General features: G+C 37.0%; 1 protein-coding gene across 1 annotated transcript in view; it reads right to left on the reverse strand.

The window, feature by feature from the left end:
• HHIP (hedgehog interacting protein) overlaps window positions 1–16,423 on the reverse strand; it is a 69,784-nt gene that overhangs the window by 42,218 nt on the left and 11,143 nt on the right. The window contains exons 3-4 of the mRNA XM_058837976.1: window positions 12,847–13,003; window positions 11,845–12,046 (exon numbers count right to left, since the gene is read on the reverse strand). Coding sequence (XP_058693959.1) covers window positions 11,845–12,046; window positions 12,847–13,003 — 359 coding nt within the window. The remainder of the gene's footprint in view (window positions 1–11,844; window positions 12,047–12,846; window positions 13,004–16,423) is intronic.

The raw sequence follows: 16,423 nt of genomic DNA on the forward strand, positions 1-16,423 counted from the left end.
AATACTGCAGACAGAGTGATACTTAACACAGCAATCCCCTTTACACTTTCTGCTTTATCACTGCTTACTGCTCAGTGGCCATACACATTTGCTGATAAAATCAGCACATTGAAGATTCTGTCTTAAAACCTAGTGCTTCAGTTTTGAAGCTGGTTTTGGTTTTTTCCCCAAAACCTCCCCTTTGCTGCATATTTAGAACTTCTAACACATGCATAAGACATTCCCTTCACTTTCAAGAAATCATCTGTAATTTCTACTTTGATGAACTACAACTCTTAAGGAAATCAAATAAATAAAATTCATTAACAAGGATTATAGTTCATTATGTTTCAATTCACCTAAACTATTCATGGGCTGTTGAAGGTTCATTTTTGTTTTATTGAATAAAGGAATTCCAGGCTTTATTAAAAGTAACTTTAGTTCTGCTCAGATTGAGAGTAGTTTTCTTTCATGCATTTTTTTTGTTTTTTTTTGTTTTTTTTTGACCATTCATATAAAGCAATTTCAGAAGTTACTAGGTTAGTAAGGAGCAAATTAAGTTCACTTCACTTAGTCAACTGCTACCTTTTTTTCTGCAGAAAGAACACTTAGTCCTGGAAATTTAAATATTTATGCAGATGGAAAAATAAAATAAAATTTATATACATTGACGAGATGTATATGCATTTTATACAAAATAGGCAATTATGTGGATTGTATAGAACTATATTCCTTTCGGTTTTTAATTTGTACCATATAAGTTTAATAAACTATTTTAAAAGAAAAAAAAAAATTAACGGACCATATAATTTGCAAGGAGAATGAATCTCTACAAGAAGTGTAAAATGTTGCAAGTTACAAAATGCTGACTCACTAAACTACAGAAAAACCACAGTTCTCAATGCTTCTGCTTCAAGGATGACATTACTTTTAAATTAAGTAATATATTACACATTTCTTTACCAAACATTTGTAAATCAAGGATTTGATCCAATTTTACCTGCAGCTTTCCCAGCCCCACAGGCCTTTGGAGAAACATGGATCCTGTCTGTGAAAGAGTTTTGATTCTCCCTGGTGAGGGAGAACTAGTGGAGGGGTAGAACCCCACAGGGGCTGGTTTCTGTGAGGCACTTCCCTAATATTCCCCACTTTTGGGTTTGTCTGCCGCTTCAGACTGTGGACATGATGTTTGGAACTACCCTGGGTTTGGCAGGGCTGTGATCTGTAAGTCACTGTAGGGGCAAACCGGAGTAATCTTGTAGATGGCTTGTTAAGGTTTATTTGATCTTCTGGCTTATTTGCACAGGCACACACCTGCTTGTTACACGAGAGCACTGACTTCTTGCTCTTTCCCTCAAAAAGTCACTGGAGCAATCCTGTCCTGATAACATTGTCCTGTCATATCTTGTAAGGCCATTACGGGGATGGAGAAGAGCAGCAATGGAAGCTGTCACCATTTCACATCACCTCTCTTCTGATCTGAGATTCTATTGATTTGATGAGATCTTTAAAGTGCTCAAGGTTTTAACAGCCCTAAACATGGTCTGCTACTTGATAAAGAGAGTCAATAGTGCTTGGTCACGTCTTCAACTAGGCCTCTATGAGGTGTACAATATCAGTTTACATTCATTACTAAGAATTAAGCATCCAGTTTGCTATGGAGAGGTATCTATTTTCTTTAAGGAAGAGCTCAAGTAAGCACTTTTCTTATATGGTTTGATATTAAAAAAAACCTCTTCTTATTTACACTACAGCATCACTCAGACCCATGCATCTACTACCACTTGTGTGCTGTCACTGGGCTGCTATAGTGATTGAGAATCCAGCTGATGGAGATTCACCAAATTTTTAAGAATGCCAAAAACATAAAAGTTTTTTTGGGTGATTTACTCCCTCTTTTATTTCTTTTGAAGGCATTCAGTTAGCATAAAAATAATGATTATTACATAAATTAAAGTTGGTGCAATTCAGCTGTAGGGATTGCAGTCCAAAGCCAGTGAAGATAGCTCAAGGTTTTAAAAAGTATCTGCTGTAAATTGAAAACAAATGGTTGAAAGTATTTTTCAAACTTCTCTCCCACAGATTGTATATTCCATTTTCCAAATTAAATCTAAGAGAGAATATTACTTTATTGAGATTTATGGAATAATTTCTTTAAAAATTCCAGCAATATGAGAATGTAGGCAGACACTGACAATAAGAAAAATAAGTGTCAGCTACTAAGTGGTTTCATCTTTTGGAGCTTTTTATGTTTTTGGTAATGGGAAAAATTAGTTCTGACTGCTTTTTAAAGCTAAAATTATATATAAACCATTAATTAGGGGCAGATCTGTCCAACTTTTACTGCAAAAGGGATAAAATGGGTGGAAAACATGATAATATACCAGTGCTCCTTGGAGGAAGTGTTCCTCCCTCAACCCAACTCGCTGATCCTGTCTAAGGAATAAGACTTAAGAGCTTGTGAGAAAGTGTGTGTAAGAGGATATAAAGGAAAATTGTTCTGTGGCATCTGGGGGAAATATATATATAAATAGCAGTTAGGCTGTATTAACTATGAAAGTAAATGTGTTACTCAATTTTTCACCTCTTTCAAGACAAACACAGGACCCTTTTTCTGTGTGGCACAGTACAAGGGATGTAACAAAAGGAAATCATAGCTCTGATGGACAGGAAAGCACAGAGAAGAAGTCCCAAGGACACAGGACTGGTTTTGAGAGCTCCAGTACATCATGGATTCCCCAAAAGAGTCTTAGGACCTCATTACAGTTTTTGGGGTGTCCAAAAGCTTAAAGGGATGATGAATCCTGGAGCCTAAGTGGACTGTTAAACCTCCTCCCATTTAAGAAAAACATGTGGTTGAAACTATGTTGGCTAAAAACCATGGAATTTTCTGCGTAACTTTATTCCTTCTTTGCCATTTTGTGTTGGCTATCATGATCTGCCTGTTATATTTCAGCAAACGCAATAATTTCCTTTTAATTAGATAATTGCCATGTTATTCATTGGTTTTGATCACTTCTAAATTCAGCTTTTGGTTTTAACAAATGTAGTTTCAGAAGATGATGGATTTTTACATTTTTTAAACCGCTAAATGTTCAAAAAGGATTTGTACACATAACAAAATTAAAGTAGGGATTATCTAGCACTGTGTGTGGGATACAGCTATAATCTATACAGAGCATGGAAAAGAAACTGGCATTCTCAATTGCACTGCACACATCTCAGTAATAACAGGGTATGAGGCATACAATTTCATGGAACACCCACAATGAAAATTATTCTTTCCAAACAGAGAATTGTTTTGGAATAAGTTAGGTTAATTGGCACCATGGGATTCCTCTCAAGGAAACACAGAACATTAAAATCTACACATGTGCATGTAAAATGATAAAGTATTATCTTCTTTCCCCTCTCAGCTCTTCAAATCTGAGACACGCTACCCAAAATCAACAGAAACGATTATGTTTTGTTGATTCAAATTTCCTCAGAATAAACTGGCAATTCTTCATCTGGTCAGTTTACAACCTGAGAGGCACTGCACTGCTCCGCAATTGCTAGCTTGACTATGGCTATCTAGTGCAGTCTCTCACACAGAAATAGAGGTCTCTAGAGCTTTTGGCACATGCTTTTTAGATAGTAAGAAACTTTATTTTCAACAAAGCTATATGGCGCTAAGATACAACCTCTTTCAAAGGCCTGTTGTGTCCCTATTAGGATTAGAACCAAAATCTGCAAATGGTTAATGAGAAATCCAGGCACATTTCACTGTCATTATACAATCTTTGGTTAAAACGCAGTATTTTACAGCTTCTGAACACAGTTAAAGTACATTAAGTCCTCACAACAGTAATATCACCCTCTCGAAAGCTACAAAGAACTTACCACTGATTAAGAAAAAAAGTCTTCATGAAGAGGGCTGAATTCTCATGCAGACTGTTGTACTATGTGCATTGTGTCTGTTTTGATACTGTTAAAGGCCACCAATGACAGTCTACATGGTTTATCTTTAAAATGTCCTGATTTTTTCACATTTGGCCATTTGCATACCTTAACCATTATCTCTTTCTGAGTTTTCTTCTCCAATTATGTCAAGACATTTCAAAGCAATTAATTGTGGTGCCTAGTGGGCAGGTCACAGCTGAGGTGTGGCCTCAAAAATTATGTCTGTTGTGCCACAGGTCTGACTGCTGGTCTTCTGACCTCTCGGATGAGTGAGAAACCCCCATGTCCTGTGACCTGACATGACTTCACCTGCAAGTCCTGTGCTGAAAATAGTCTTCATCACTTCCCTCTGCAGTCTCCAGGAGAAACCCGAGGTCTGTCATTTTTGCAACACAGGCAATGTAGTGTTTCAGTTTCTCACATGCTAGAGTCCCCCTTTTCATACACTGAAAGAGGAGTTCAGGACACCCAAGAACACCCCAAAATGTATTACTGTTATATATCAGTGATTTTATTCACTTTTCCCCCCTGCCTGGGCCTATGCACATATTTTACATGGATGTACCACTTCATTACTCATAGAAGTACAGGAGCAGGACAGCAAATGGAGTTTGCACTCAGCACTAGTGCAATTAATTGTAGAATGGAATTAAAATGAAATTTTGGTTTATTCATCATAGAATATATATCATAATTATGTTCTGTGCCCCAACATTGTTATTCGAGGGGACTATTCCTATTCTTCATATAGAGATGAGAACTTGGTCTGGTAGAACAATGAGGATATACTTTCCAGAGTTTTCATAGTTTGTTTCTGAATAACTGAAGAATTGCAGGCCCATTGGGTTGAAGAATGAAGAACTTCAGATAGGATCTCTTAATTATCCTTTCAGTGCAGCCCAGAGAGAAATACAACTTTCCCCTGCTTCCCTTTCTCTCCACACATCAAAATAATCCCTTTTGGGACTAATTGGTCATGAACTTAGTAGCCACTGTAAATTCAGCTTTCAAGGGAGCAGAGAGCAAATAACCTTTGTGAAGGATACAAGCTAGTGCTTAGTGGAGGAGAGCACAGCTTGTTGTGATGTCAGGGCAAAATGTTCAAGAAAGATTCATTGATTTCAGCCTCATCAGAGGAAAATAAATTAAAATTGCTGGACTTGTATGGAAGGATTAGCATGAATTATGTGAATGGTGGGTATTCTGTTAGTAACATAAATCCTGTAGGTATCAGTGGACAGTGTATATGTTAACACAGATCTGCTCTGTGTATCAACAAGATGCAAGAACAAATGTACACATCCAGTCAAGAGGAATATGTGAGAAGTTGTATTGGTGACAGAACTGAGCAATTCAGCAAATAACACAATCTGATTCCCACCCTAAGTTTTAAATAGATTTTATCCCTGGCTTACTGTAGTTTTCTGTAGCCACTCCTCATTGCAAAGACAGCACAACCTCTTACAAGCTTCTTGGAGCAGGAATTTGCAGTGCTGGAGGTAGTGGAAATTTAAAAAAACAAAAAATATTTGATTATATGTTGAATGACCTGAGTAATACATATTCATGTGATTAAATGTTACAGAGTCATGGAATCATTAACTTTGGCCAAGACCTTTATGTTCATTAAATGCAACCATTAACCAGCACCACCATTTTTTACCACTAAACCACATCCCCAAGTGCCACATATACCTGCCTTTTGAACATTTCGGGGGTGGTGATTCCACCACTTCCCTGGGCAGTCTGTTCCAGTATCTTGACACAAACATGAAAGCACATAGATGTTTCACCAGTAATCATGCATTCCATCAAAAGGATGCCTGTGGCAACCAGAGGCTCATTTGACCCTGAGAAACTCTGGAATAATTGGCTTAGAGCAGCACAGTTAACATATTTAACACCTGACAGTCTACTGCCATACTCTTATACTAAACATATGAATTGCTGTGTTCCACAGCAGTCTTCATGGCATCACAGAAAATGCCTACCTGAATCACTGGATCACTCATTAATTAAGATTCTGCAGGGCTGAAAGCACTTGTGCTCTGATATAAAAACTACCAAAACACAGTAAGAGATATATCTAACTTTTAACTCATCTAAAAGCTGAGCATACATTTAAAATAATTGTCAGATATTTCTGTGGAGTTTTTTTTCCCTCTGCAAAGATAATTGACTGCTAAAATATTTGTAAATAATTAAATAAGAATACAGCATTTAAAAAACTTTGGGAATTAAAAAACACACATAAAGTAGTCTTACTGATGTTCATTTGAAAGCAAGATGAACTAAGAAGGTGACTATGGCTTAATATTTAGGGGAGTTTCTGTTTAAGTGTTTCTGACAAGGAAAACCAATCTTAGATCAGAGAAGGTGACAGAGGTTGAGTTTAACTCATATGTTTTCAACAGTGATCTCTGATACCATTTAACTAAGATTTTCTGTCCCTTTTCCCTTCACTCCCCTGTCCCGCCCTTTCCTTCCTCAGAGACTTTGTCCTCTATCATGGCATCCCCATGAGATGCACGAGAACTATCTTATTACTAGCTAAAAAATATATATAAATAACTGAGTCTCTACACAAGTGCAAGTTGTAATTGCATAATGGCAAATTTAAGGACACCCATTTTGCAAGGGTTTCTTCTCTCAGCACTGTGTGAGGCAAAGTGCAGCAGAGTGCAGCCATTCTTGCTGGCTGCACAATTTATGACCCTGTAGCCAGCAGATACACACCAGAGCTGCACCAGAGCTTAGACACAATGAAAAAGAAAACAGAAAAAAAAAAGGAAGCAATAAAGTGAAAATAGCCTAAGGATCAGAGATGACAAGCAACTGAACATGAAGCCCTGCTGCAATTCCTACCTAAAGAGCTCGTTCAGTCAGTGGATTTATAAGTACAAAACGACCTTCTAACTACAGGGACTTGATTTTACCACTGGCAGCAGTAAGATGTAAACTTGGCTACTTTGTACAGTTCTGAGGTCCTTCGTTTTAAAAGGATTTGGGGAAGTTGAATGATTATAGGGAAGGACCACAAAAATTATTTAAGGACTAACATTTGCAGCCCTAGAGCTACTTAGCTTTTCAGAAAGTATCATGAAAGGTGATTATAGCATTTAATTCCCAAGAGAAGTGGTAAGCTCCTAATTTTTTTGTTGTTGCCAAACCATACCTTGATGCCTTCCCTTCTGAACAATATATTTTAGACCAATATATTTTAGACCAATACAGGTTTCTGGGCTCAGGAGAGAAGCAAGTAAGTGAAAATTGATGTAATAGGTTGTGCTACATTTATGGTGACTGCTGCTAACCTAAAAGTTTCCAAATCTTAGGAAATAATACAGTTAATAAGATAAAATACAGTCACAGGAGTATGAAAAGTTGGAGAACTGCTACAATATTGACCAATTTTCTGTAAGTTAGATACAATCATGAGTGCAAGATGACTGGACTGATCTTGTAATAACAGCATATTCAGCATTGCTGCACCTCAAGAAGTCATTAAATCCACGTGCTTGGAATGTTTTGACACTTTTTTTTTTCCCTCTGCTGAGTGCATTATGGGATGAAATCAGATTTGCATGATACTATTGGAGCCTTTAATTATATTGACTAAATTTTGACAGTAGATTCAGATACATTAGGTCTAAATTTTCTAAATAATTAAGGTCCCCTTAAATGCCACTTAAAGTGTTACCATTATTATTTCAATAGCTTCTCATTTCAACTTTCTACCTCTTTTCTACTTGGCAATAGTTTAAAACAGAAAGAAAATAACAGTAGTGAAAATCAGACTGAAAGAAAAAATGGGTTCTAATATTTTCATTAAAAGTTTGTCTATGCAACATAACTTTGAAGGAAGAACGGTAAAATGTTGCTCTGCAACTAACAACTCTCTTCACCACAACATAATGGAGCAGTAAATAACCAAAACAGGGAAGCAGACTTTTAGTTTGGGTATTTTATGGGGTTTTTTTGGTTTTTTGTTTTTTTTTCTGGCAAAAGGTTCATTCTTTTCTTCTTCCTGAACTGCTCAGGAGAGTTCACAATATTAATGGGTACTTTAATGTATTAAGAGATGGAATCAGTATTTTCTCCATTACAGTGGGCTAGATATTCCTAAACAGTTGAGCCAGGTGCATGGCCTAGATTTGAGTTAGACATCCATGTCTCACTCATGTCCTTGCTCAGCTTTGAGGCAAGACCAAGGTATGCAGCTTTTTCTTGTCACCACATTCCTGACATAGGGGAGGAGGTGACAGGAGGGGGTTGGCCAAGTGCTTGATCCGTGCACACACACTACAATGCTTATGTAGCCAGGGTGACATAAAATACATTGAAGAAGGCCACAGATGTTGAACTAGCAAATTATTGATTTATCCATTCATGGCTTCCAACAACTAAGTCAAAAAATACAAGATCAAAAAAGCATTCCTGCTAACTGTGCTGTCAAAGAATTTTAGGAATTAGAAGACATGCAAAGAAAAATTGGTTCTTAAGCTTTTTTTTGTTTTTTTTTTTTTCAAACCTTCAGGAATCCTGCATCTAATGTTCTCTTGAGTAGGGCCACCAAGAAGCACAAGTCACCATCATCCATTCATGGAATATATCTCTGTTATGAAATACTTCTCCACACTTGTGCTAATTCCTTCTGAGATACTAGCAGTGGATAAAATTATCGCTGCTCCTTTTTAATTTGAACTCCTTAAAATTAAATAATGTAACTGTCAGTAATTGTGTTGCAGCAACAATTTCCAAGCAGAGAACCTGAGTGACTTCAATGAACATTAAAAGCCAATGGACCAATAAAACTTAGGCAAAGAATTGTACCACTTCTTACTTTCTATTTATATCCACAGACCTTCCCAGGAGTGATGGACAAGAAGCAAGTCCAAACCTATTGATGTGCTTTGGGCAGCAGGGCCCATGAAGAAACCCGACAGACTTGCTCACAGCAATGAATTTCATCAATACAGGGACCAGTAGATCCGTTAGAGAAACAAAAAGGCATCTTTTTAGAAGGGAAACATGACTTATTGTTATACAATGGAATCACCTCTCTTCCTCTGTTTTTGTATATTGTTTTCCTCCTTATCTGACTGCCAGTGCTGTAATGAGTGAAAGATGTGAGATCAGAACTAACCTCCAGGATTATTTTTATGAAGGAAATAAATCACTTCAGTTTCTTGGTTATATCAGCCTCAAGACAGTTGAAAGTTGATTCTTTGGAACAGATTTGCTACTTTTGACAATATAATGATTTTATCACTGCTAAATTTCCTCTTGACATTAAAAAAGGAAGACAAAATCAACCACCACTCTATTATTCCATCTATTGGCATTAAAAATACGTTATAGGGATAGCTGTCTAAAATTCTTCTCAGAGGCTGCAATTTATATTACCTTTGATTCAACCACAGCTGCATTATTAGCATTAGCATTGTCATTATCATTATTCTAATTATTTACTGCGTACAACATATGTGTCTAAAAGTCTGAAAAAGTATTTTTGATGTTTCAACTGTTGTTGGACTTAAGCATTTGTTTCTATTTCAGTACAGAGAGAAAATAGCAGAAGCTGCTGTTTTCAGACACGAGTATAAAAGAGAAAACTTTTACACTTCTTTTTAGGGAAAAAAAATTGTTTCCCTTTTCTTTCTATTATTGCTCCAAGGCTGGAAAACAGGAGAGTGGTTTTTGTTTTCTTCAAAGTGTGTACATCCAAATTCTGACACTATACATGTTTCCTGAGTGAGCACAGAGGACACATTCCATGATGTTTGCACTGTGCAAGTGGATGCAGTGTTTTACATAGTGGTTTGTTGAGGTTTTTTTTAACTGTTGACTGTTCTGCACTGCCTGCTGGAAAATCATCTATCCACAGAGTATTCTCCATTACTGATTGCTAGTACTGAAGTGTGTAACAGGTAAGTAAGATCAAATAATCCATCAAGTAGTGACAATTCTGCCATTGCCACAGTGATCTCCCATCCTTGTGGGTAAGAGACCATGAACAGTGAACAAGGAATCAGACTGCAGAGGATAAACGTAAAAATGTTTAAGAACCCTTGTTTTAAAACTACCATTTTGCTTATATGGGTTTTGGGGTTTTTGATTTATTTATTATGTTCTGTAGTGTACTCATTCCACAAATTCTTTACTCTTTCTGTTTAAGAGCTGGAGTCTTCCTCCTAGGCACATTTCCTTTTTCCTTACCTGCAAAGTACATAAAGCCTCCGTTCTTGCCAGCCTGCATTAAACACTGCAATACAATTATCCTCAGTCACTGGACTGTTATCTCAGGGAATTGAATTAGACTTTCTAGCTTTGACACATCAAATTATTTACACAAAATGTTATAGTTGAAACAGATCCAGTGTAGAGCATTACATAATGGTTAGAACAGTATAGATTAAAAAGATCATGTCACGGATTTAAAACAGAACTAAAAGTTGAATCTGATCCTGAGGGTACCTGTTGAGAGTCATATCAAGCAGGTTAGTGCCTGTTCAGAAGCATGGAAAATCAATTTTCCATTTAGCCATGCCTCTAAGTTGAAGGTGTAAAAGTTTCCTTGAGAAAGGATTCTTTGGGACCAATAACAGTTCTGTGGAAATCTCACTGTCAGTTTTCCACAAGTACAAGTGATCAGAACTTTTGTTTAAGAAATACGAAACAGCCTTAGATGATTGTTCAAAAATACCCCTGACAAGTCCCTTCTGTTTGGATACCTTGAATATAATGGTTATCTGCAGGGGCAGAAAGGAAAGCATTCAGCAAAATACATAAAATGTTTTTTTTCCTGAAAAAGGTGCAATATGTTTCACTGCTCTCTTTTTCAACACACACTAAAAACCTCTGAGATTTTCTCTCAGAAAAGTCTAACTGGCCTCTTGCTCTTCTAGCTGAAACAAAATTATCATTACCATGTGCTATGCATTTCAAACTGATCTATTTTGTCACAGTTATTATTTAAGATCCCTCTGTCAAGCGTACGTCAATATAACTTTCATCCATGAAGACTTTTTGATACAATGGTCCTCACTGCTCTAGGCATAACCTGATTACAGCTTAAAACTTCTTTATATATCTGAATTCTACTTGCATTACCACTCTGAATTGTGACAAGAAATCAACATGGAACAACACTTGACAGCATACCAGAAGTAAAATGTCTTTCAATAGACTTACGAGTTTTCCATTGGTACTTACCCCATAACCAGATGTAATTTCTCACCTCCACCTTCCAACATATTCCCATCAGTGCCCATTCCCCACTCACTGACCTGACCATGAAAGTGTTCCCAGTGAACAGGATGGAAGCTGCTTGTCCCAGCAACCCTCATGTCTGAATTTAGAGGGTCAGTCACTTTTACGTGCCCCTCCAATACACCAGTTTCAAAGCAGGCTCCCACCCAGGGCAGCTTGTGCTACATTTGGGGTCGAGCCAAGAGGGAATGAGCACCCCTGTTCCTCTCCAGGGCATCCCTGAGCATTCCCAGGCCCCCTCCTGCATCCAGCTCCCTGGGCATCACCGAGTACCCAGAGGGCAGGGGAGGCCCTAAGCCAAACTTGCTCCCACTGGCACCACAGCAAAACTCATGAATTCAATGGGATGGAAATGAGCCCAATGGATGAAAATACAAAGATATTTCTGTGGAATGCTGGTGCCAAATAGTTTCATTTGAACTTAAAGTGAGGAAAAAAATGAAGGGAAAGAAAAAAGTTTGATAAGAGCTACAAGATGCTATTTTCCCTTCCCTTTATGAGTTTTCACTTCTTTGCCAGGAAGAACTGAGGTGTCTCTTGTCATTACTCCTTTTTGTTATTTAAATTTAATTAATATCTAAAAATATTTTTCCCATTTCTCCCATATACATGCTAAAATATAAAAAGGTAGAGGTAAGTATAAAATCCAACCTTTATTCCACTTTGAACAAGCTTGTGTATATCCAAAAAAGGCTCCTTGAGTATGTCTCCTTCGGGAGTAAAAATCTTCACATATCCTTCTTTCTCAAGAATAAAGAGGCGATGGGATCCATCCCCACAATGTACTGCTCCAACAGGTTGCCTTAGTCCACTCACAACCTCCTGAATACAGAAGCAGTTGTGCTTGTGTTTTCTAAAGAAATTTAAAGAAATAGTGAGACATTTCTTCTTTCTCGTAACCATGACACAAAAATGCCCCTAAAAGATGAAATTATTGCTCTGTAATGATATTAAAAACAGGTTTATAATATATTTTTAATATATTACTGTGTATAAATTATTCCCTTGAATGTATGCAAGCATATAATACAGAAAATCACCTTGAACTTGAGGAAAATTTGGTCTGCATACAAAAACCAGAACATTAAATAAACTTAGATCCAAAATGTAGAGCAATGGGAGGGAAAAATTTTTGCAAAAAAGAGAGTAATTTAGAAATACAGAATTTCTACTATAAAATAAACACAGTAAATTTCATCACTTGGATAAAATTTGGCTTCTAAAATCCACTTTAAAATAATTACTTATGGAATAATCCAATTAGTTTCACAAAAAAAAAAACCCACAAATGAAATAAATTGAAGATCATGGCATAAATATTTTACTAATAAACTTATCGTAGTTTTTTAGTAATATTAAATTTAGGTACAGAACTACGAATGATCCATGGGCTGGATGATAACCAAGATCCACAGGGTGGATCAGAGCAGGATTCTAACACCTTTTCAGCCAGGCAAATATGAAATGGTACTGAAGTGCTGAAGCTTGTGTAACTTTCTCTTTTGACATACACTAGCAGCAGCAAAAGAAAGTCACATCTGGAAAACACAGCTGCTCAGCATAAGCACACACTGAGCTGTTTCACTGGGAAAACCACAGGCTTTTCTAGGGCTTTTTTTTTTTTTAAATTAAACAGCATTTATCTTTATGAACCTGCTGATCTCTTCCTCTTTGTCATATTCTTCCATGTGGTCCAGAGAGTTAGAAGCCGGCCCTCGCACTTGTTTTCTTGGAAAATCTGGAAAGCACACACCACCATCTTTTCTTGCATAGTAATAGCAAAACTCATCAGCTGTAGTTTGGAGTAAACCTTAAAAATGCAAAAGAGCATACAAATATTTAGTGTGTTGTCATGTCTGTAGTTTTGTGTCATCAAACTCAGATTACAGTGGAAAAAGAGGTAATTTTAAACAAAGGGCTATCTGCAAAAAAAGAGTTTGCCCTGAGTAAACACAAATGTATAAACACAAACTGAGCATTGCCTTTTCCAGTTTATTCATCTGTATTTGTATTAAACCTCATTTTCAGTGTGCTTAAGCTTCATTCAAAGTGACACAACAGTTCTCTCACTAAAATATTAAGAGACATAGCTCAGAGTTGAGGCTGTGACACACTTCTCCCTAATTTTAACCCTATCAATCAAGTGCAGTATCTGCTGTAAAATAGCTTGAGCAGCTTCTGTTTAACTTTTTTAAAATAAGTGATTAGTTCTAGTCAAAATCTCAGTGAAGACTCTGGTAAAAGCCATGCAGTGAAGATTTTGTGGAATGCTGCCAGCAAGGGACATTGGCTGGAGAGGTGAGAAGTGGGAAGTAGTGCTGAAAACTCCACCGTGTTGACACCCAGCTGGCCTCTGGTTGACTCCTGGCATTAAAGTGCAGTGTCCCATGCTGGAGTCTACTTCCTCAACCCCATCCCCTGAAAGGGGGGATATGTCTCACGCAGCATTGGGTGAAAGGTGGTCCTTAGGTTTTAGGTTAAAATGGGAAGGACTTCAAAGACCCAGAGGAAAACAAAGTTGATAAAAGGAGAGCCTTTAAAGAAAAACCCTGCCACTATTGCTATTACTTTCTTGCATTATGTTTAAGGACATTAAAAGAATATGTATTTCTGTTCACAAACCTATTTCTAGTCATTTCCATCCAGGTTTTAATCAGGAGTATTAAATCTAAGAAGACAGAGTCTGGCTGGTTATACACATAGTCTTTTACCAGAACATTGTTAAGATAATATGTCTTAAGTTACCTTAGTTCCTGTTTGCATTACTGGCAACTGTCCTAGGATGTACTATAGTCCAGGACATAACTCATAGGATACACAGAATTAGCACTTAATTGGAATTAGAGGCCTAATTTATGCATGGCTCTACCACTTGTGAATAATGCAGTAATCCACAGATCTTGGCCATAAAACCTCTGGCTTACAATGTACAGTAAGAACTGATCAGGGACAGCTGTGTTTCGTTGGAAAATGCCAATTTCTTACAAGCAGAGTTTTTTCAGAAACATTATCAGTTTTGACAAAATTTTACTTAACATGATGTTTCTGGTCCAAGCTCAAACTTCTGGTCTAAATGAAAAAGACAGAACCAGACAGCAAACCTTGTATCACTATACTCCAATGTCTTGTAATTAGGGTGTTTCATTAGGAAGAGGAATATTCAGGTCAATGCCCCTCATCTGTCAGGCAAGAGTTTGACCCTAAGTCTCCCATTTCCCAAGTAAATGTCCTAACAACGACTTTATTAGCCATCCTGGGGTGGTCTCTCTGTGGCTTTCTCCATGGAAAATTTCGAAAGAGTTCAATTTCTTCCTTATGTGGAATAGGAAAATTTTTTGGATCCCAGAATTCTTGTGGAGTGAAAAGCCTTTCCCACCCAACTATACTTCTTTTCATATACATCTTCCTTAAAAATATTGGGAAAATGACACGACAAAGCACATTTTGATTTCTATAAAATAATATCTGGAAACACAGGATAGTGTGTTGTGGTGTAAATGTTTAATTACTGTGATTTGAAGCTTCAGTAAATTTCATCTCTGAGGAGCTGCATTTAATTTATAGTAGTTATTTTGAGAAAATGGGAGATGTAATTTCAAGTGGAACAACTGAAGAGAAACTCTGATATAATCATAGAGTAGTATTCCAAGGCTTGTAAATATAATGCCAAAATCAAAGGTAATCTAAATTCTTGCTGTTGAATTATTTAACTTAAGAATACAGGGGTTTGTCTTTAATAATTTATTTCTCTAGGCACAGTGGGTCATTCGAAAAATGCAATAGCAAATTGGAGGTGTACAATTACTAAGAATTTATAGAATTTTCCAAGTATACCATTTACTATTTGCTAAAGACAAACTTCTCTTGGCTTGAGTGTTATCTTTAGTCAGAGAAACCCAGAGCAGGTTGTGATCATGTGGTTCACTTGGTACACTTCCATTTCAAATAACAATCAGATGCAAACTCATTTTACCAGTGCAATGCCTTTTCTTATATGTAGGACTATTCCCTTTGCCTCATGAAATATTTTATCATGCACTAAAGTGCAGAGTGCACTGCAGTTGCCTTTTGCTGTTTAGCAAACCCATCAGCAGATTCTAAGAAAGCATAAGGATCATTATCCTGGTCCTAAAACACCTATAATAAACCTATCCACGTTATGGACCGTTTTCATTAGAAATGCTTGTAAAAAAGTGGAGTTAGAATTAAACTATGAAAAATGTTGCATTACTGGAAGGAATGCAACCTCTGTAAATACAGTTTCACCTGTGCATTAAGGGTGGAATTTGCTATTTTGTTCTATAAAAACCATAGTAATTTAGAAAAAAAAAAATCTCCATGTGTTATATATGCTCCATTTAACATACTAACAGCTTCAATGAGGACATTTAGAGAAACATTTGCTTCTACTCTCCTATCTGCTTGTAGCCATTTATTATCTTCTTTCTCATGCTTAGATTGTAAGGTCTTTAGTGTACAGTTTTCCATTTTGTTCAGAGTTTGTACAGTGTCCAGAAGAATGGTCCCTGACAAGTGCCCCTAAGCACTAGAATTGTTTGGAGAAAAGAAAAAAAAAAGAAAAAAAAGTAATAGGGACTGCAACCCTTGGTCCTGTGTGAATTTCTGTACTTACTAATTTATTTTAAAAGACTCATACATATTATTACAAATTTCCTACCAGCTGTGTACATGTTGACAGAGCAGTGCCTGTGTTAACAAAGAAAATTGAAATCACAAAGGATGATTAAACATCATGTTTAAGTGTCAGATTTTGCACAGGCTTGCATTTCTATGCTAAACTTTCTGTCTTGCAAACAAGAATCCAACGACAGGCTTTTCAGTTAAGGCAGCTACAGTGAAGGCTTTCTGTGTTCGCCTTTATAAAACACTGTGGGAATAAATTGCAAGATTAAAAGCCTTTTCAAAGGAAAACTGCTCCCAGCTGATTCCCACCTCCTCTCTCCACTTGTATTTGCAGCCAGTTGTTCCTCACACTGTATCTCCCTTCCTATCCTACCTTCACCAAATTCCACTTTGCTGGATTCCCTGATTATCCATTCCCTTTGCCTCTTCTCTTTGACACACAACTCCAGTGTCATGGTAGCACATGTCTCAGTCTTTGCAGCAAGTCAAGTTTCTATTCACTCTCTCCTGCTTGCATTGCACACAGGTTTGAGTATGATCCACTCTTCTGAATAAACCTGCACTGCCTTTGAGGGCATCTGGAAGT

The sequence above is a fragment of the Poecile atricapillus genome, chromosome 4, assembly GCF_030490865.1.
Source record: "Poecile atricapillus isolate bPoeAtr1 chromosome 4, bPoeAtr1.hap1, whole genome shotgun sequence".
In the NCBI taxonomy this organism is placed as follows: domain Eukaryota; kingdom Metazoa; phylum Chordata; class Aves; order Passeriformes; family Paridae; genus Poecile; species Poecile atricapillus.